Genomic DNA, 22,199 nt, shown 5'->3' with positions numbered 1-22,199 from the left:
AAGTTGAACTTTGTCCTTTGGGTTGCTATAACTGGGTCATTTAGAAAATGGGTGTGGCAAAATGTACTCAAAAGCCTATAAATCCTAAACGAAAACTCGGAACTTCACGAAAATAAGTGAGCATATGCCAAATATTGTTCTAAATAAGCATGACAAATTTTGTGAAGATTGGGCAACAGGTATAGAAGTTATAACAGTTATAATGATGAAAAATGACAATATTCCTATGTTTATAAACGAAATCTCAACCAATCCAGCCAGCACCGGGCTCATTCGAACCGTCTAGATGAAGTCTGTCCACATTATGAATTTCAGGCATTTTCATTGAATTGTCGCCGAGATATTAGCCAAAAACCAGCGGGCGCGTTTTAAAATGGCGGCCGCCAATGACGTCACATCCCGGTACATTTTTGCTTCTAACTCAGGAACCGAAAGTCCCCGCGAGCTCAAACTCGGATGGCAAGGTCCTCTCCGGGCCCTTGAGCGGCCACATCCGTCGCGGGCCTCGGGGACGCCCCCCCGCGGATCGCTAGTTCGCGGGACCCCCGAATTTAAACGGCCGTAACTCCCGAGCCCTACCTCCTAAGACCTTGGGGAAGGGCTCGTTGGAAAGGCCCTTTCCCCGACTAGATTCGATTCGAGTTTGGTGCAATTTGGCCTGAGCGTTCTTGAGATATAAGCACAAAAAGATACGCATTAGACCAGGCGTAACTCCCGACCCCCAACACTCACTGTCCCCGCGATGGTCTCGTTCCACAGGGCCTGTTGAGCACTATCTACCCTCTGAGTTTCAGAATTTTTCGATATCCTGTTCCCGAGATATAAGCGAAAAACCAATTTCCCATTTATCATTCATTCATTATTCTGTTGTCAGAAAGACAAGACTTGCACTAAGATTTTCTTACCTATCATGTATTTCAAATATCTACAACAATGTGTGTGTAAACATGTTTAATGCAGTCATGGAAAATGTACAAAACCAAAACCAGACCATGAAAGTAGGCTAATGACTGGTCCTTTGCTGCCACCTGCTGGTTAAAGTTGTCATATTGTTCTATAATCCATATTTAGACTTGATAAAAATCACTATTAATGATTACAATCACATTTTGTCAAAATGCATCACTTAATTTCGGTTGAAGTATTAATGACAATTTTGCCACATTATGTGAAACTTTAAGGAGACTTGGAGTAAACATTTTGTTACCCATCATTTATTTTGCCAATCAAATTGTTCATTCAAGAATATTTTAAAAACCTACTTTTGCATACTAATCAGGTTTTTTGCTCAATCTGAATAAAACCAATGCAGTACAATTCTCTGGACTCTGTTGTTTAATAATGATCAAAAAAAGTTGAACTTTTGCATTAGTGGATATAAAAGGGTCATTTCAAAATGTGGCCTTCACCAAGTGTCCCTGAAAGCCATATATCTCTCCAAGGAATGCTCAGATCTTTCTGAAAATAAGCAAGGACGTGTGACATGACTCTAAACAAGCAATTTCATGGAGATCGGGACAATAGCTAACTTTAACAGTTAAAAATGTGTTGAATGACAATGTTCATATGTTTTGTATGTCCTGAAATTGTCATTTGCCACCAGATGGCAGTAGAAGGCCACTAATATAGTTCAAGATTTCAAGGTTTTTCCAATCTCTTTTAAACTATATAAATCCTTATTATATCATTACAAATCACATTTTGTCAAGGTTTACCTCTTCATTTGTTCATCTGACATATGTTTTTTTGCAATAATACAACATTACAATTACATTGAGACCTGAAAATGATGATTTTTAAAGGGAAAACCTGGAATAAGCATTTTCTTACCTCATTATTGATTTCAAATATCCATATCTGCAACAAAATGTGTTTGTAAGCACGTTTAATTAATGTAGTGAACATGGAAATATACTTGAAACACAAAACAGATACTGTTTTGACACAGAATGAAAGTGAACCTAATAAGTGGTGTGTGTGTGTGTATGAGTAAGCATGCGTATTATTGTTTAAGCCTTTTCTTTCTCTGTGTTTGGTTTAGCATATATCATAGCTGTTCATCTGTGATTTAAGTGGTGACATGCTTGCTAAATAAAACTTAAATATCTTTCAAACTTTAAAATATCTTTTTATGCATATCTGCTTAAAGGTCTTAAATGCTTGAACCCCGGTAAATGCTGCTTGCAGCTTTAATTAGGGGTTCAAGCACGTAGTGCTGAAACCCTATTGTTATTGTGCTGATTTTTATTATTATTATTCTTTTTCTTCTGCCGTAAAACGCATCGTGCAGCCCAAACCGTAAGGCCTAGAGACTTGAAACTTTGTCAGATGATAGTACAAAAATCGAGGAGAGGTTGACAAAGTATGACCCAAATCGGCCAATAGGTGGCGCTACAGCGATCAAATGCGCAAAATGGCTCATAACTCCTAAACCGTTTGTCGTAGATTAAAAGAATTACATATTTGGAATCCTTGCGTCAAGGCGGTGACAAGCGTAGAAGATCAGATTTGCTCTCCGAGGTCCCGTTTTCCCGCCATTTTGAATTTTGTCCAAAACCTACTTTTCGAACTAGTCCTAGGTTTTTTGCCCGATCGGAACCAAACCAGTGCAGAAATGTTCTCTGGAGTGTGAATATCAATAATTATCAAAAAAAAGTTGAAATTTTGATTCACGGTCACGAAGGGGCGCCAAAACGTACGTTAAGGGCGGAGCCACTTTTACTAAAATGGCTATAACTCGAGAACGAAATGAGATATTTGCACCAATCTCAGTACACATGTGTATGGGCTCATTCTTTGGTCACGATAAAAAAATCTCGTCGATTGGGCATTAGGTGGCGCTATAACTTGAAAAAAACATAAACACGTCTGTAACTAAGCAACCGTTAGTCCAATCGACTTGAAATTTGGCATGCAGTGTCTTGGTCCAAGGGGGCATGATGGTCTATGAGGACATTGGCGTATCTCAAAAAACATGGCCGCCATCGGCCAATGAAGTTTGAGCACCTATTAGACCAGGTTAACGGAGGCCGATCGGAACGAAACTCAATGGGCATGTTCAACTCATGGTCCTAGAGGTCTGTAAGAATTTTGAAAGAAATCGGCCACAAGTTGGCGCTAACGAGTTTTACGCCTCGGTAATCACATGGTGTTTCATAAAATGCATATCATTTGATAGATCTCCTCATGCTGAACAACTTTGCCTCAAGAACCAATTCTGTCAATCAAATCGTTCATTAATTATTCGCAAATATGTGAAAAACCTACTTTTGCGAACTAGTCCTAGGTTTTTCACCCGATTGGAATGAAACCAGTGTAGGACAATTCTATGGACTCTCTAGATCAATAATTATCAAAAAAAGTTGAACTTTGTCCTTTGGGTTGCTATAACTGGGTCATTTAGAAAATGGGTGTGGCAAAATGTACTCAAAAGCCTATAAATCCTAAACGAAAACTCGGAACTTCACGAAAATAAGTGAGCATATGCCAAATATTGTTCTAAATAAGCATGACAAATTTTGTGAAGATTGGGCAACAGGTATAGAAGTTATAACAGTTATAATGATGAAAAATGACAATATTCCTATGTTTATAAACGAAATCTCAACCAATCCAGCCAGCACCGGGCTCATTCGAACCGTCTAGATGAAGTCTGTCCACATTATGAATTTCAGGCATTTTCATTGAATTGTCGCCGAGATATTAGCCAAAAACCAGCGGGCGCGTTTTAAAATGGCGGCCGCCAATGACGTCACATCCCGGTACATTTTTGCTTCTAACTCAGGAACCGAAAGTCCCCGCGAGCTCAAACTCGGATGGCAAGGTCCTCTCCGGGCCCTTGAGCGGCCACATCCGTCGCGGGCCTCGGGGACGCCCCCCCGCGGATCGCTAGTTCGCGGGACCCCCGAATTTAAACGGCCGTAACTCCCGAGCCCTACCTCCTAGGACCTTGGGGAAGGGCTCGTTGGAAAGGCCCTTTCCCCGCCTAGATTCGATTCGAGTTTGGTGCAATTTGGCCTGAGCGTTCTTGAGATATAAGCACAAAAAGATACGCATTAGACCAGGCGTAACTCCCGACCCCCAACACTCACTGTCCCCGCGATGGTCTCGTTCCACAGGGCCTGTTGAGCACTATCTACCCTCTGAGTTTCAGAATTTTTCGATATCCTGTTCCCGAGATATAAGCGAAAAACCAATTTCCCATTTATCATTCATTCATTATTCTGTTGTCAGAAAGACAAGACTTGCACTAAGATTTTCTTACCTATCATGTATTTCAAATATCTACAACAATGTGTGTGTAAACATGTTTAATGCAGTCATGGAAAATGTACAAAACCAAAACCAGACCATGAAAGTAGGCTAATGACTGGTCCTTTGCTGCCACCTGCTGGTTAAAGTTGTCATATTGTTCTATAATCCATATTTAGACTTGATAAAAATCACTATTAATGATTACAATCACATTTTGTCAAAATGCATCACTTAATTTCGGTTGATTAATGACAATTGTGCCACATTATGTGAAACTTTAAGGAGACTTGGAGTAAACATTTTGTTACCCATCATTTATTTTGTCAATCAAATCGTTCATTCAAGAATATTTTAAAAACCTACTTTTGCATACTAATCAGGTTTTTTGCTCAATCTGAATAAAACCAATGCAGTACAATTCTCTGGACTCTGTTGTTTAATAATGATCAAAAAAAAGTTGAACTTTTGCATTAGTGGATATAAAAGGGTCATTTCAAAATAATTTTGCTAATTATTAAATTTAATTAATTTTAGCTTGCAGTAAGTATTTTTTATGTATCATTTATCAGTTATAGAGGCCGATTGGTGGACCTGTTTGATTCATTGTTTTTTGAGTGTGTGCACAGTTCTAAAAAGGAATTAACCAATAGGAAATGTAATTATGGTTTTCAATTGTCTATGAATGTATGAAAAAAATGTATTTGTACTTTGAAAGTTTATAAATGATGTTTAATAAAGTTATCAAAAAATCTAGTTATACCTGTGTATGATCATATAATTTATTAGTGTTTGGGTGTTACAGGAAGAATACAGATGAAGGCTGAATAACAAAAAACAGGTTTTAATTCAGGCAAATATGCAACAGAGTGCTAACACACAAACAATAACAGACAGAGACTGAACTAAACAGGGAGAATATATACACAGGAGTGGATGAGGGAACTAAATGGGAACAGCTAAGCAAGGATTAACATAATCAAACAACATGGCAACTAGAACATGACAGACAACAGAACACACATGACATTGGGACTGTTTATATAAATATTGTACATACTGCAACTGTTGTTTAAAATTCCCTTAAAACAACTGTAAATCTGTCTGCCCCAATGTTCTCATTGAAGCCCGCCACAATATGGTTGAGTTATTACTAAAAATACAAATATATAATTAATGGAAAGAAGTTTTTTGGTTGGTGAAATTTTGCATATACTCATACAAAGTAGGTTCAATTTTTAAAATATTATAGGAAATAAATAATTAATGCATTTATTAGGAATTTCATTATATTGTTTCTATTTGCATATATATGGTTCAGAAAAAAAAATATTGTATACTGAGTTCAAATGAAACATTTGTTAAGACAAATAGTAAAAACAGTAAAGTTAAACTATTTGTAAATAATTTCATATAATATTGTATAATAGTCTAAATAACATCAAATTCTCTCATTACCTTTTGTTTTTATTTTATTTTATTTTATTTTATTATTATTATTATTATTATTATTATTATTTTACTTTTTTGTATATTGCAGTAATAAATATTGTGAATTAAACCAAAACCAACTCAATACAAATCAAATATTGACTATTACATGGGGAATTTAAAAAAAAAAATAGATACATTAAAAAATCCAATAAATGTAAATTAACACGTATTCATTTCAATTGTTGGTGTATTAAAGTAGCAAACTGTGTTAATATATGGTCAGCTGGAAATTATACATTTACAAATACAATAAAAAAACTTTGAAGCTTACTTAAAAAAGTAACTAGAATGCAGACAGAACCTTATAATTTATAAAGGTGATAAGATGTGCAAAAGGAAAATCACATATTAGATTTAAAAAATATTACACAATATAAAATTATATATAAAAAACAAGTACATACAATTAACAAACAAAAAAATGTATATGAGTATAAAGACAATAAAATATAAAAAAAAAAATGCATGTGAAAATAAGAAATATAAAATAGTAAGGAAATATTAATTAGCCTAATTAATTAATTAATTAATTCATTCATTCATTCAGTTTCAATGGTTTGGATATTAAAGTGTGTAGATGTCAAAAACAAAAAGCACATAATATATAAAACATATCTTTGAAGTAACAAATGTTAAGTGTCAAAAACATTTACAGAGTTTAGAAATGTAAAAAGTACATTTTTTTTTTAAATTACTGAAAATTTTAAAAAGCATAAAACATTTTAAAAATATCCAACAAATTTAAAATGATTCATTCATTCATTCCATCAATTTCAATGGGTTATATATGTGAAAGTAGTAAAATTTTTGTGTTAATACATGTTCAAAATTAAATCAGATTGAAACTGAACTATCAGAATATTTTCATGACATTACTCTCCAAGCCCCACTACTAAAAAGTATGTGGTTGTGCTGCAAAATGCTCAACAGAAGCAACAAAAAGTGGTTCAAAACGTTGGAGAGGAGCAGGCAAAGACTGATGAGACTTAGGATGTAGCAGAAACAAATAATACAGTGGATAAGAAGTAAGAAGGTAGGATGTGATGGAGGCCCACAACTAAACAGATGGAGGTTAGATGCACAATAGAACAAGGAGCTTGACCGACATGGGTGGAGTTGTGAACAGTGTAAATCCAGGTGAACATGTTGATAAAGGAGACTTTGAGCCAACAGAGACAAGCTCCAACAACAGATACTTAAAGTTGGGTGGAATCAGCAGTGATGGACATTACTTGGAATTGGATTGATTGGCTTAGAATTTAGCTCATAATATAACAAAACTTGATGGTAACTGAGCTCATAGGATAATTCTCAGTGATAGCAGTTTGAGTTTCAGTCCATGCAGGCCAACAAAATATCCTCAGTGAAATATGACATTAGATGTTGTCAAACACTCCAGGCTCTCATTATCTGTACCAAGGATCCAAAAAGGCTGACTCAGTTTCTGGTTCAAAGTGAGGCAGATATTGTCCTCAGCGAGACAGATGGAGTCATGATTGTTGTTTGAATTGAGTATTTCTGTTACAGTTCTGCAGGAAAATCCTAGAAGATCAATAGTCTTACTTAGTATGTAAACAAATAATTAAATGCACAAACAATCCAGTGAATGATAATAGGCTACTGCAGACAAAAAAAATCCTTTTTTTTACGTTTTACATAAATGGCAATGTAAAATGACATGATCAAATTGTTTTCTTCTTCTGAGAGCCAAGAACAGAAAGCTAAATCTGCAATTAGCTCAAAGTCAAAAAAAAAAAAAGGTCAGTCAACAGTGGAAAAAGGTACACTGCACTCTTATTTGATTTGCAGCTGAATTCAGCCACACACATATGATACCGAGATCATGAGTCAATAACTTGCCTTGAATCAATAATCCATAATGGTGATGGGGCTGTAATGGTCTGGAGAATGTTCTCTGCAGTCAAACTGTTTGTTCCTGATTTACGTAGAAAACGGAAATGTAATGGAAATGCCAGGAGGTCTTGGAGTTGAATGTTGTCCTAATAATGGAGATGATGTGGTCATCAAAGCAACATTTGATGTTACATTTGATGTACCTAAGGAGAATTAGATTCTGATTAGAATTTTTTTTTAAATTTTACAACACATACAAATGGATTACACTGTAAATGGTTACTTTAACCACAATATTTTATATTCAAACAAAATATTCTTCTAATGCAAACATATTGTATAGTGGTAATTTTAGAATTGTATGTTAATATTATAAAACTTATGACCAATTTAAAAGATAAAAATGGTCTCACCTGTTTATGAATACTCCAACTGTTGTAATATGATGAAAATGAAGTAGCTAAGATAGTCCAAGATTTCTTAAAGTTCCTCTTTGTCTTTCCTTTCTCTTTTATATACAATGTCTTACTGTTTTAAAATGAAGTTTCACCTCTTTAAGTAGTTGAATATAAATTTGATCAATGCCAACTGTAAAATTAATTTCTGCATACAAAGTCATTACAAAAGCATATTACATAGACATTTTGATCAATAAAATATTGGAAACAAACAAAGACAAATGAATGAATGAATAATAATAATAATAAAAAAACTACAACAATTAAAATGAGTAATTGTTTTAAAAAAAGTGTATGGTGTTAAGGCCTCTGAATAAATGGCATTATTTTTGAATCCAATAAATATATTTTAAATATATTAACTCATTACAAGTTTAAATAACTAAAAAATGAGTACTGCTATTTATTTTAGATAAACATAAATATGAACATGACCTTAACACCAACTTAAAGTAGTAAAAAATTAAACAATCCCAATGGCTACTGCTGCCTTCACGTGCTATCGGAAATGTCCTACTTTTGACTTCTTAAGTCATAATTTTTAGTTTGTCTTCGTAATTTATTTAATTCTCTATAGGAATATAGGAATTTCAATAGAAGGCAGGTTGATTCTTGCCTTCTTTTTTTTTAGAAATGTCATTGATTAATATTTTGTTATTAAAGATATTTATGTAAAATCATATTAAATTATGAAATAAGAAACTTTTATTTACAATAATTCCGATAGCACATGAAGGCAGCATAAATTCCCACAGAGGCTGTCCACTGATTAACATCCACCTCTGTATCCCCCCCCCCCTTACGGTGGACAATGCATTATAGCCACTTCATCACAATGCAGTCATGATAGCTGAAGTATGTGGGCATTATGTCAATCGTAAGTTTATCCAAGTCAATATCTTTTATATATACATGGTCAATTAATGTCCCATTTTCAGTTGTTGGTTTTTCAACAATTTGTGTAAAACCAAAATGCTGCATAACATCATGAATTGTTGAATTACTAAAAAGGTTTTCATTGAAATCCCCTAAAATTATTTTTCCACCTGGTAAGCAGTTTATTTGATTAATTAAGGTAATCAACCTCTCTCTAAACAATGGTAAGATATATGATGGTGGTCTATACACAACTGCCAAGGTTGTGTTTAAATGTTGTATATTGCACGTTAGACATTCAATGTTAATACATGGTAAATCAACTAAAGTAGCTTTTACATTCTGTCTATAATAGATACCAACACCACCATGATTTTCTTCTTTTAGTTTAGCAAAAACATCCTGACTTGTGTCGTAAGCAACATTTCGTGGTTTATCATAAAAATAGTATCCAGTAAGACTGATTTCATTCTCAAAATAGTTTGGTTTTAACCATGTCTCTGTTACACAAATCATATCTGCTTGAAAATATCTCTTATCTTGGCGAATATCTAAAATATGTGGATTGACTCCTTGAACATTGTGTAACATAATTTGAAATTTTACACTTTCTGTAATTTCCCTTGGAACAATGAATGGAGGCATACTCTGTAGAGCTTGCTCAATGTTGTCTTTTGCAAAAATAACATTTTCTTTGAAATCTTCTATTATGAGTCCATCAAGACAGGTCACTCTATTTAATGCTACATATGCTTGTCCTGGAGCAAACATCTTTTTCATTGAAACAACAGCTTTGTTCACTGTCAGACCTTGTACTTTGTGAACTGTGCACGCCCAGGCCAGTCTCAAAGGATATTGCCTTCTGACACCACCAGTGCTTGTTACTTTTTCTTCTTCAGGTTCAATTGGTGTACTTTTCTCCAGTCCAGGTTTTAAACATGTTTTTTTACCTCTAGCTTCTTTACCAACATGTTCATCATCAAATTCGATATATATTTTTGATGGAAACATTTCATCATCATCATAACAAAATTCTTTAATTGTCCCAAAGATTCCATTCACAAGACCATCTGAGACATTAATATTTTTCAGCAGCATTACTCGAGCATCAATGGCTAATTCAAGGGATTTTTCCAAACTACTGTTCTGCACTCTGGAATGAAACCCATCCTTTTTTTCCATTCGGCCATTCTTAGCATTTCTTTCAAAATCTTGAGCATTTATAGTAACCGTGTCAGTGCATACTTTGTGTAACTTTGATATATTGTGATCATCAACTTCACTATTAGTTGCATAAATATGGATATCTGTACTATCATCACCATCACCTGTTTCACATTTCTTAAGCATATTAACATCTTCTTCAAGCATTACTTCATCTTTTTTACGTAGCCTTAAACGGTTTAATAATTCTGCAAACTTTTTGTCCTTCTGACGCATAATCTCTGTAAGTTCAACAAAATGAAAGTTAGTTTCCCAAAGATTAACACCGTTGACTGGTTCAGTGTAAAGTGGTTTTCCTTTAACAGGAGACAGCTGATAAAAATCTCCAACTGCTATCACAGAGACATTTCCAAATGCAGAGTAATCACCTGTTTGTTTGATTTGTCTCAATCTTCCATGAATATATGACAGAAGTTTATGATCAACCATTGAAATTTCATCAATTATTAATATTTGCAGTTTTCCAAATTTGGCTCTCAAGGAATTAATTTTTTCATCTCCAAGTGGTTGATATGGCAGTGTAGCATTTATTCCAATGGACAGAGTGGAATGTACTTTAGCTGCATTTTTTAAGTTGTAAGCTGCAACACCAGTTGGTGCTGTTAATAGCACGTGTGTCTCATCTGGGTTCTCTGTTAACCTTGAAAGTATGCGAGAGGTTTCATAATAGATTGCTTTTATCAGCACTGACTTTCCAACACCTCCTGGACCAGATATAAAGACATGAAATGGATCTGGGTTTTCACCTTGTACTTTTGCTAAACACCATTGCCGCACTTTGTAAAAGATTTGTGACTGCTTTTCATTCAAAGACCGTAGCAAAGCCAAAACATCTTGCTTTGTCATAGCAGATGGATTGGATTCTAGTTTTGAAGGACCTACATTTGGTAATAGATCAGGTATAATATCATCACCTTCCTCTGTTTCTATTTGTTGTTTCTTACTCTCTAGACATTCCAAACGTTCAAGTTCTGCTTCTGGACAGATTTGGGCCCAAGCATCTTCCATTGGTCCGTGCTGTTCTAAATCATCTTGAGCTCTTTGTATTGTGTCTGCTTCTTTTTCAAATTTTGCCATGTTTGTGTCAACTATAATTTTCACTGACTCAAGCTCATCATTATAAATTGTTACAAATCCAGTCTCATAAAACTCCTGATGGGAAGGGAAATGTGGTGGCTTCAATTGATCTCGCACAAAATGAGGCAAAAATAATTCCAAAATACTTTGATAATAATTTTCTGGATTTTTAGTGGGTGAAAAACGGGCATATCGTACAATGGCACAGTTTGAACAAGTTCGTTTTCTCACAAAGCCCATGTCATTTTCCAGTTTTACTCTATCTGCACACAAGTATTCAGATTTACTCAAAACTCTGTACTCTGAGGCAAAGGTTGCTAAACACATTCCAGTAAATTCTTTGGTATTTGGACGGGCTCTGTATCTCTCTGTGATGCTTTTCATCCATATGCCATCACTGTTGTCATCTCCACATTCAGCTTTTTTATGTATAGTGTTTAAGGGTAAACTCATTCTTATTGTATTAATTCCAGTTGGAATGAACACTACTTTCCTTGACCCCTCTTTTAGTTTCATGTTAGTCAGCCGATAAACACTTTCTTGAGCTGAGACCTCTCGATTATGTAAAAACACACTGCCAAGTTTTCTTAAAGCTTGTTTTGCATCCATATTACCTTGACTGTGTGCTTCTTTTTGAGCATTAGCCAGCAGCAAACCCATTTCTATCTCAGCTTTGGAAATATAGGAAATTATATATACTATACAAGAGTAAGCATCAACAACAAATTGTATATCCATGTTTGCATTCCAACATCTCAGAAGATCAGGATTATATTGATTAACCCATACATCACTTGGCTTTCTCTTCAAAACAACATTTGTTTTTTTCGTAATTCTATTGTATGCCATTTCAAATGTCTCTTGATTTATACCAATAGATGCAAACATAGAGTCAACTGAATCAAATGCAACATCGCTATTCAATAAACATTCTCTGACTTTTTTCATTACAGCTTCAGCTAACTCTTTTGATATTTGTTTACAGTTTGTCTTTTTGTATTGTCTTTCATTTTTTTCATCATCAGTTTCTTTTTCATCTTTATCACTCTTGCTGCTTCTTGTAATAAAAGTATTTTTGCTTGGTGGACGTGGAAAGTTGAATCTACACACAGTTCCTTTCTTTTTACATGTTTTTGCATGTCTTTTACTGTGTTGTTGCACACTGCTCACTATTTCATGCATTTCTTTTTGCTGTTCAGGTGGCATTTCACAAGTGACATAGCGATCAACAAATGCTACAACTTCATTATCATCATCTCTGTCCACTTGAGGTGCATTTTCAACCCAAAACAGACAATGTGTATGAGGTGAACCACGTTGTTGGAATTCTATTCGATAGAAATAATCTATTATTTTTCCAATTGGTTGGGCTGGAGACATAATAACATCTTTCAGAAAGTAGTGAAATCGATAATCAAACATTCTGGCAGCAGTTACAGGATTACGTTTCAACATCCCACATCTATCAGACCAATCCAATTTATCAATAGGTGTTTGACAGCCCTCTTGTTTTACAATACATTGCATTAGCTCTGTCCATCGCAAATCCGCTGATGAAAATGAGCAAAACCATGTTGGAATACCTAATTGTCTAACCATTGCAAATAAATCTTTTTGAACACTTTGCCAAAAAACAGGAGTCCCTCTCACAGGTTTCAAAAATTTATAACCCTGATCAAAATTTAAAATCTTTTGCAGGGATTCTTTGTTTGTTAGCATTTCTGAAGTAATTTTTGTTTTGTTGCTTGTGTCATAGCCTTTCCTTAAAGCAATAGATACATTTGAGATCACTTGATTAAGCTCAGACAAATATTGTCCATAAAAGATGTAGTCCAGGTTTTGAGCAAAACGTCCATCTGCATTTAGGATTCTATTATTTAAATATCTAGACAGTGTTAATTTTTCAGGTCGTGAATCATGAAATGTTCCTGTTGCATTTGGGAAGAGAACTGGAAAGCATTTTGCTTCATTAGTTTCATCCATTAACATTCTCACTGGATTGTTGCCCTCTGCTGGTGCAAGTGACATAATTCCATCAAAATGTTGATCTAACACCTCTTGTGCAATGTCAACTGGTTGCAAACACGAATCCATAAACAAACCATGTTGCTGTCGATCATGAAGTGTCTCATCAGTGATGTCATTGTCTTCATTTTCAATATCATACTCTTTATTAACACATATGCCCAAGTCTCGTTCATTGTTATCACTTTTATCATTTATTTGTTCTTCTGTTTTACTCAGACGATTAATCCAACTTTCATTAAACTCTACATCTGTATAGCACTTGTTATATTGTTGTAGATATTTTAAAGCAGTTTTTACCTTATCAACGTGCACAAACTTATATTCATAGTGTCCTTTATATGTCAGTTTTCTCTTAAGCTTTACACGAATCATCAAATCCTCATCTTCTGATCTTGGTAAAACATTCACCACATCTGTAACATTAGATGGAACACATGTCACTGGTCCATGAACACCATTCTGTCCACCTCGTGGTAATGCCATCATTTTCATGAATGGGATATGCTTCGCTATTAGATGTTGCTCAAGAGAGTTTAAACAGCTCAATTCAGGAGGAATAGGATCCAGAGTGAGATTGTTTGCAACACTTTCAGCAGGCATTTTACCTTCAGAAATTTTTCTATCACATGTGTGACAAATCCACAAATATTCCGCTGGACTATTTTTATACACACATTCTTCACTGCAGTCTTTATTACATTTATGAAAATCATTCAATGTTATACATTTTTCTGCAATGCAGCCAGCCTGGATAGATTTTTGAATATATTTATTTTTATTACAGTATTTCACCTGCATTTTAAAGCAGCAGCGATGACAAACTGAACATACATATTCAGGACCTGTTGATATTTTTTCTTTAAATTGTTCAATCACACAATCAATCTCTTTCCTTTTGATCTCTGCCTCATGATGAGTTACAGCATTTCTAATTTTAATGCTACTAGCAAAATTAATATCATTTTTATATTTCTCTTTGTTATAATGAATCACCTTAGTCTTGTGCATTTCATCTTCACTATATTTTCTAATACTGTACTGTTTCAAACGTTCCTTGTGTGCGGTATTCTCTGCGTATTTGTCAATAGAATACTGTTTCAAAGATTCCCTGTGTGCGGTATTCTCTGCGTATTTGTCAATAGAATGCTGCTTCAAAGATTCCCTGTGTGCGGTATTCTCTGCGTATTTGTCAATAGAATACCTTTTCAAAGATTGACAGCGCGATTCATATTTATTTTTGCTTAATATTTTTAATTTTTCTTGATAGTGTTCATTTTCATTATACATTTTAATACCAGATTTAATTTTCCTATGTTTGTACATTTCATCCTCATGATATCTTTTCATTGCTTTCATTTTTTTCCCCTCATTTAAGTCATAATTACTATTGTATTGGACTTTCTGTCTATAAAGCTTAAGTGGGTCTGACTTGGGATTTAATGATGCAGGAAACATGGAAACTTCAACTGGTGATTTACAAATTGAAGCACAGCTACCATCCTTTTTTTCACACATAGAACAACTTCATAATGACAACTATTAGCATGTTTCAAGTAAATCCCCTTGTATTGGCAGCTCTGTCTGTTTGATGTGGCATTTAAGGCTGAATACTTAAGCCATTTCTCTTGAGTAAAAGTAAATATGTCTACACCAATTAAATCACTGGCTGCTTGTATTTCTAGCTCTGATGCCCAAGTTCCAACATATTTCATTCTCAAAGTGGCAATATAGTTCCCAACAGAACTGTGTCCTTGTCTGAGATACTGAATGTACCTTTCTTCATTTTGGAGAATATGAGATACAACAGCACGTCTCACTTTTCTGTGTTCTTTTTCACTTCCACTTACAGCATAAGCTATTGATCTGAAAAAGCAGTTACCATCACCCACAATATCTTTGGTTTTACAAGGTTCAGCCATTTCAACACTTTCATTTGGATAATTTTGTTCAATTGAAACATGTACAATGTTTAGCTTCAAGCAAATATTTTTTTGTTGCTGTACTGTTAATGGACTAAACTGAAAACAAACAGTGTCAGTTTGTGAAATGAATTCAACATCTGCTGTATTTTCATTTCTTGGGCATGCACTGGGCATTTCCGTTTTCTTTTGTGCATAACTTTGAACAAAATATATTTCATCTGCACTAGAGAAATCAGTCAAAGAGTAACTGCAACTTTCCATTTCTGATTTTATACCCTCAGTCATTTTTTCTATTTTAGTATTTTCCATCACAGGATTACATATCACCTGATTATTTTGAATATCTTTGTCAATTTGTGTACATGTTTCATGCACAGGTATTGCATCTGTGTTGATAAAATCAGTCAGAGTATTACTGCAACTTTCCATTTCTGATTTCATACCTCTACTCACTGGTTCTGCTTCAGTATTTTCTTCCACCACTGGATGGCACACCAAACGATTGCGGAGAGTGTTATCATTAATCATATTTGCCTCGACCCCAGTTACCTCAAAAGGACGATTTTTTGCAATCAATGATGCACCAAGTCTCCTGAAGTGAATGAGCAAAGATTCTATGCTGCCATAGAAAGTCACTATACTCTTACCATACTGTGCATATGTTCCATCAGAGCGTCGTGAATGTGGATCAATCACTGCATACCATGAACCTTGTCTGACAACTGCACATATGGTGTGGTTCATATTTACCAAACATGCATCAAACCTCTGGAATGCTTGTTTTACTGCTTCATCAAATGACATGGCAAACCCTTGTAGACCTTCATCATAATGAGAAATGCCAAACAACCCTGTGAGCAATTGTCCATACTTTATTGAAAAAGTGCAATTATTCAACATGTGTGTGTCAGGCAGCTCAGCAACTTGAATGTAGCCATCTGTGCAATCGTTGATTTTCCCTGCATCTCTCATGGCACTGTACAGGTCATCTCCGTGAATGAGGACATCATTCAGGTCACTGACGGTCCACTGCAACACATTTTTCATCTTAGACATGACAATGGCAATTAAACTGTTTGCAGCACATTGCTTACCACCATTGGGATTGAAACGGGGATGTCCTTGATGGAAAGAGCCTCTTATGCAAGATCTCTGGGGACATACATCAGTACCAGCATTCATTTTCATCTCATTATGTTCAGTAGTAGAGACATAGGGAGAGAAACATTTTGACTTTTGTACACACTTATTCACCTCAACCCCCGTTACCTCAAAAGGATGATTTTTTGCATTCAAGGATGCACCAAGTCTCTTGAAATGAATGAGTAAAGATTCTATGCTGCCATAGAAAGTCACTACACTCTTACCGTAAGCTGCCATTGTTCCATCACAGTGTCGGGAATGTGGATCAATCACTGCATACCATGAACCTTGTCTAACAGCTGCACATATGGTGTGGTTCATATTTACCAAACATGCATCAAACCTCTGGAATGCTTGTTTTACTGCTTCATCAAATGACATGGCGAAGCCTTGCAGACCTTCATCATAATTAGAAATGCCAAACAACCCTGTGTGTAATTGTCCATACTTTATTGAAAAAGTACAATTATTCAGCGTGTGTGTGTCAGGCAGCTCAGCAACTTCCATGTAGCCATCTAAGTGATCGTTGATTTTCCCTGCATCTCTCATGGCACTGTACAGGTCATTTCCGTGAATCAGAACATCATTCAGGTCACTGATGGTCCACTGCAACACATTTTTCATCTTAGACATGACAATGGCAATTAAACTGTTTGCAGCACATTGCTTACCACCATTGGGATTGAAGCGGGGATGTCCTTGATGAAAAGAGCCTCTGATATAGGAAGTCTGTGGAGACAAATAAGAAACAGCATGCATAGTCATCTCAGCATCTTTTGGAAACTTTGGCATAGACTTTGAATTAGCGTCTGAATCAGACTTTGGGTAAGAATCGGTAAAATTGGCAAATTCGGAACAATTGGCAAATTCGGAACAATTGGCAAAATTAGGATCAGGCTCTTGTATTTCTTTTCTTTGTTTAGGAGGCTGCAAAATCTCTTCAGGATTAGCAGCCAGCCTGTCCGCGATTCTCCTCTTGGCTGCCTGAGAACGCTGAGACTGCTTCGTCCGAGGCATCTGCACATACACAAAATATAGGAAGATAAATTAAATGACATATTACTGCATAATAATTAACAAAAAATACATTAAAGATTTTTTTTAAATTTAGTTCACATTACAATAATGTTTAGTAACAATAATATTGCATGCTACTCTCCTTACTTTGGTCTTTTGCACTTAAAATGTTTATATATGAAAAAATTAAATAAATACAAGCATTAACTTTTTCATTTTTAAATGTTTAACTGATAAAACTGAATGGTAACTAAACTCACAACTATTAACATATTAGCTAACCATAATAACCAAACAGAACATAATTACTCACATATATAACAAACATAAAATTAACCTGCATAGTCATTATGCTTTTCAATAAACAGATTGCACTAAAAAGCCATTGATAACGAATACACAATTCTTTAAATCCCTACAAAACAACCCTGTTTTAATTAGAGCTATACTGACATCTAGTGGTGAAATCATAAAGTTACATATTTTATTTATTTCTTTGTACCAATGAACAATAATTTAGCTTCTTTGCATTTGAAAGACCTTTACCCCATTTTTAACTTACAAATGGTGTCAAATAATTATTAAATGTTCAGTTTAGAGATTATTTTCCCAAACAGTTTCAAAATGCAGTAAATGTGCAAATTTTCTATTGCATTATATCATAAGCACACATACAAATCTGTGTGCATCTATGTATATTCACACACAGCAATTCAAAAGTGTTGAAACAAAACTAACTTATGATCATAAAGGATAAATCATTATTCAAATTCCAACACCACCACCAACTACTCATGATTGTTTTCATTATTTCAAAATGTGCTAAACAACAAACTTTAGCAAAATTATTTAAACTGGAAAGTAGAAAGTGGAAAATCATGTATATTATATATAAGTGATCAAATTGAATGCCTCGTTGCTTGATTTTATAGTTCTGTTTTTGTGTGTCTGTGTGATTAACTTTGTGCCTTAAAATAAAACATTTTTCAATTATTCTTTAAAAAGGCTGTTTAAAATAAACAAGAATTTTTAATAAAACATGATGTGAGCTTAATGAGTACAGGGGTGTGCTTAAAGGGAAAAAAATATATACCCATTAAGCACAGCCAGACTATTTGCAATTAATAAAGTCCATCTTAATTGAAATGCTTTCCTCATTTAAAATACAATAAAATAATTGTTGTGTGAGGGATTAATATTTTACTTTAACGTAACTTCTTGTACTGAAATCAATATCTTTTGCACTATAAATGTCTCAATGTAGATTTTCATGACCTTTATAACTACATTCACTCTAGTCCTACAAAAAATGATAAACATTTGAGTTTTTCTTACCTATAAATAAAAAGAATATAATAAAATAAAATAAAAATTTATTAGACATATCTTCAGAAAGCACATATAATAACTATTTACAGAATACACAGTATATTACACAAATCTTATCAACACGCTATCTATTAAAAAAATTGTGAAACATTCACTACTTTACCCAAAATACTTCACTGTTGGACATATTATTGCAATATCAAAAGAACTATCATCTTACCTCAAATCACGTTTCTGCAAATCTTCTGCAACAAAATTGAGAAAAAATTAATAACATATAAAGAAATACATTTAAAGACTTCACACTACATTTTAATGCAAGCATCACTAAACACGGCCAATTATGGCTTTTAGTCAAAATTGTTTATTAAGAGAGATACTGATATCATTAGGTATACTTTCATTTTTTTTGTTTTACATATAATCTGATTCTATTGTTTATCCACGAAATTATGTGATCTAATGAGCATCACTGATTTAAAATGCTGTATCAAGTATGTTTCCATGATTGCTTACTTGACTTGACTGTCAATCATGTCACGTATTAGTTATCTGCCCTCTCTCTTCCAATCACAAACTTATTATGCTTTCAGTTATGTACACAACAAACACAGAAAAACGTTTAACAACAAGTGAAACATGAGACTGATAAAGTACGATTATTACAATTACGATTTAATTATGATTATTAAAGTATGTAATTTCGATTTCATATTCATGGTACATGGAAAAATTTCATAACAATAAAGAATAAAACATTTACACAACAAATGGTTAAAAAATTAGCTTTAGTTAAAAAGACTAATGGTGCGTTCAAGTCATGTCGGAAAGATCGTATTTACGAGCAGAACCAACATGAACGCCACCACAATGTCGTAAATACCAGTGGGAATCTCGTAATTTTCTTTAATCTCCGATCTGTACGAGTTGGGGGCATGTCAATCAGAAACATAGTGAAATACCACAATACTTACAGGTATTTAGCAGTGACATTGTCAGGCTTTTCTATTTACAACGAAGTAAGCTGATTCCCAGCAAAAAATACGATAGCATCACAATATAAAAATGTAATATGTAACAATAAATTTTACAATGGCTTCATAAATTAATTAAAAAACATAAAAAAGCAACATACAACTAATGCATATTCTTTGCTCTACATTTTCTAGAAGCAGAAATGTTGTTATTTTGTGTAATTAATTTAGACAAGGCCCACCGCCATCATACTCCGACGAAAGTGACTTGAAAGACACCTACCGTTGTACACACGACTTTCCACCTCATAAATACAAACTTCCCAGGAGGACTTGAATGCACCATATGAATAACATTTATCACGTGTCTTGCCCATGCACTGCATGTGCTACACGTTGTTGACGCACTGCATGCGTTATACAATATACTAATGTATCTATAGACAGAATTTACATCGTCAACAAAATATGAGTAAATATAACACAAAACTGGTATTTTTTTATGAACTACCCTTTAAAACTGAAGCTAATGATAAATTCAACCAAGAAGAAAAACAGATGAAGCTAGAGCAATTAACAATTACACCCTTACTTTCCAAACATGTCAATACTAAGAATAAACTACATGAACTACTAACTATTAAACTAATAATAGCAATCACTGTAAAAAAAAAAAAAAAGAAGAGATTTATTTCGTCTTATAATCAAATTACTGTCCCAGTCAATTAAGAATCTAGAACTGAAATAAAACGTTGCCTTTCAACATTTATGTAAGAAATACAGCCACACAATATGCAAACACACAAAAAACTACTTAGAATAACTTCAAAATATCACGGATGACTAACAATAATGCACAGATGATTAGGATTAGAGACAGAAAGAACACCATACATCTTACCTTGCCCAGCTAGTAGACAAAATGGCTTCACTTCCGGGCAAACCCGGAATACGCTATCTCTAACAATAATACATGCGCCCTCTAGTGCATGGAATAATAATTAAAACGCATTATAATTGCAGAGAAATGTGAAAATAGTGTTATAAACAAAATAAATAAATCCATCCAAAATAAAACCAATCCAGCCAGCACTGAGCTCATTCGAACCGTCTAGATGACGTCTGTCCACATTATGAATTTCAGGCATTTTCATTGAATTTTCGCCGAGATATTAGCCAAAAACCAGCGGGCGCGTTTTAAAATGGCGGCCGCCAATGACGTCACATCCCGGTACATTTTTGCTTCTAACTCAGGAACCGAAAGTCCCCGCGAGCTCAAACTCGGATGGTAAGGTCCCCTCCGGGCCCTTGAGCGGCCACATCCGTCTCGGGCCTCGGGAACGCCCCCCCGCGGATCGCGAGTTCGCGGGACCCCCGAATTTAAACGGCCGTAACTCCCGAGCCCTACCTCCTAGGACCTTGGGGAAGGGCTCGTTGGAAAGGCCATTTCCCCAACTAGATTCGATTCAAGATTGGTGCGATTTGGTCTGGGCGTTCTTGAGATATAAGCACAAAAAGATACGCATTAGACCAGGCGTAACTCCCGACCCCCAACACTCACTGTCCCCGCGATGGTCTCGTTCCACAGGGCCTGTTGAGCACTATCTACTCTCTGAGTTTCAGAATTTTTCGATGTCCTGTTCCCGAGATATAAGCGAAAAACCAAATTCCCATTTATCATTCATTCATTATTCTGTTGTCAGAAAGACAAGACTTGCACTAAGATTTTCTTACCTATCATGTATTTCAAATATTTACAACAATGTGTGTGTAAACATGTTTAATGCAGTTATGGAAAATGTACAAAACCAGACCATTTTTAAACTGAAAGTAGGCTAATGACTGGTCCTTTGCTGCCACCTGCTGGTTAAAGTAGTCATATTGTTCTGTAATGCATATTTAGACTTGATAAAATCACTATTAATGATTACAATCACATTTTGTCAAAATGCATCACTCAATTTCGGTTCAATTATTAATGACAATTGTGCCACATTATGTGAAACTTTAAGGAGACTTGCAGTAAACATTTTGTTACCCATCATTTATTATGTCAATCAAATCGTTCATTCAAGAATATTTTAAAAACCTACTTTTGCATACTAATCAGGTTTTTTGCTCAATCTGAATAAAACCAATGCAGTACAATTCTCTGGACTCTGTTGTTTAATAATAATCAAAAAAAGTTGAACTTTTGCATTAGTGGATATAAAAGGGTCATTTCAAAATGTGGCCTTCACCAAGTGTCCCTGAAAGCCATATATCTCTCCAAGGAATGCTCAGACACACAAAACACAAAACAGATACTGTTCTGACACAGAATGAAAGTGAGCCAATAAGTGATGTGTGTTTGTGTATGTGTAAGCACGCGTATTATTGTTTAAGCCTTTTCTTTCTCTTTCTCTGTGTTTGATTTAGCATATATATTAGCTGGTCATCTGTGATTTAAGCAGTGTCATGCTTGCTAAATAAAGCTTAATATCTTTTTGCACATATATGTTAATTAAACGCCTTAAAGGCTTGAACCCCGGTAAATGCTGCTTGCAGCTTTA

The 22,199-nt window shown here is 34.7% G+C and overlaps 2 protein-coding genes across 3 annotated transcripts; both read right to left on the bottom strand.

Annotated features, from left to right (window-relative positions):
• Window positions 1-8,873: 8,873 nt before the first annotated feature.
• Window positions 8,874-14,549, bottom strand: LOC137037193 (uncharacterized). The gene has a single exon (XM_067411001.1). It carries the CDS (start codon window positions 14,547-14,549, stop codon window positions 8,874-8,876), a length of 5,676 nt encoding a protein of 1,891 aa, XP_067267102.1.
• Window positions 14,550-16,053: 1,504 nt separating this feature from the next.
• Window positions 16,054-20,411, bottom strand: LOC137037879 (uncharacterized). 2 transcript variants are annotated; one of them, XM_067412250.1, is made up of 3 exons: window positions 18,894-20,411; window positions 16,279-17,344; window positions 16,054-16,231 (listed from the first exon to the last, which is right to left on the bottom strand). In XM_067412250.1, exons 2-3 carry the CDS (start codon window positions 17,342-17,344, stop codon window positions 16,200-16,202), a joined length of 1,098 nt encoding a protein of 365 aa, XP_067268351.1. In that variant the 5' UTR covers window positions 18,894-20,411; the 3' UTR covers window positions 16,054-16,199. The 2 variants fall into 2 exon arrangements, with proteins under 2 accessions (XP_067268351.1, XP_067268352.1); XM_067412251.1 differs by having other exon boundaries at window positions 16,054-16,213.
• Window positions 20,412-22,199: the final 1,788 nt, after the last annotated feature.

This window comes from Chanodichthys erythropterus, chromosome 15 (assembly GCF_024489055.1).
Source record: "Chanodichthys erythropterus isolate Z2021 chromosome 15, ASM2448905v1, whole genome shotgun sequence".
Taxonomy (NCBI): Eukaryota; Metazoa; Chordata; class Actinopteri; order Cypriniformes; family Xenocyprididae; genus Chanodichthys; species Chanodichthys erythropterus.
Note: the sequence above shows the minus strand (reverse complement) of the source record. Positions and strands in the feature narration are given on the sequence as shown.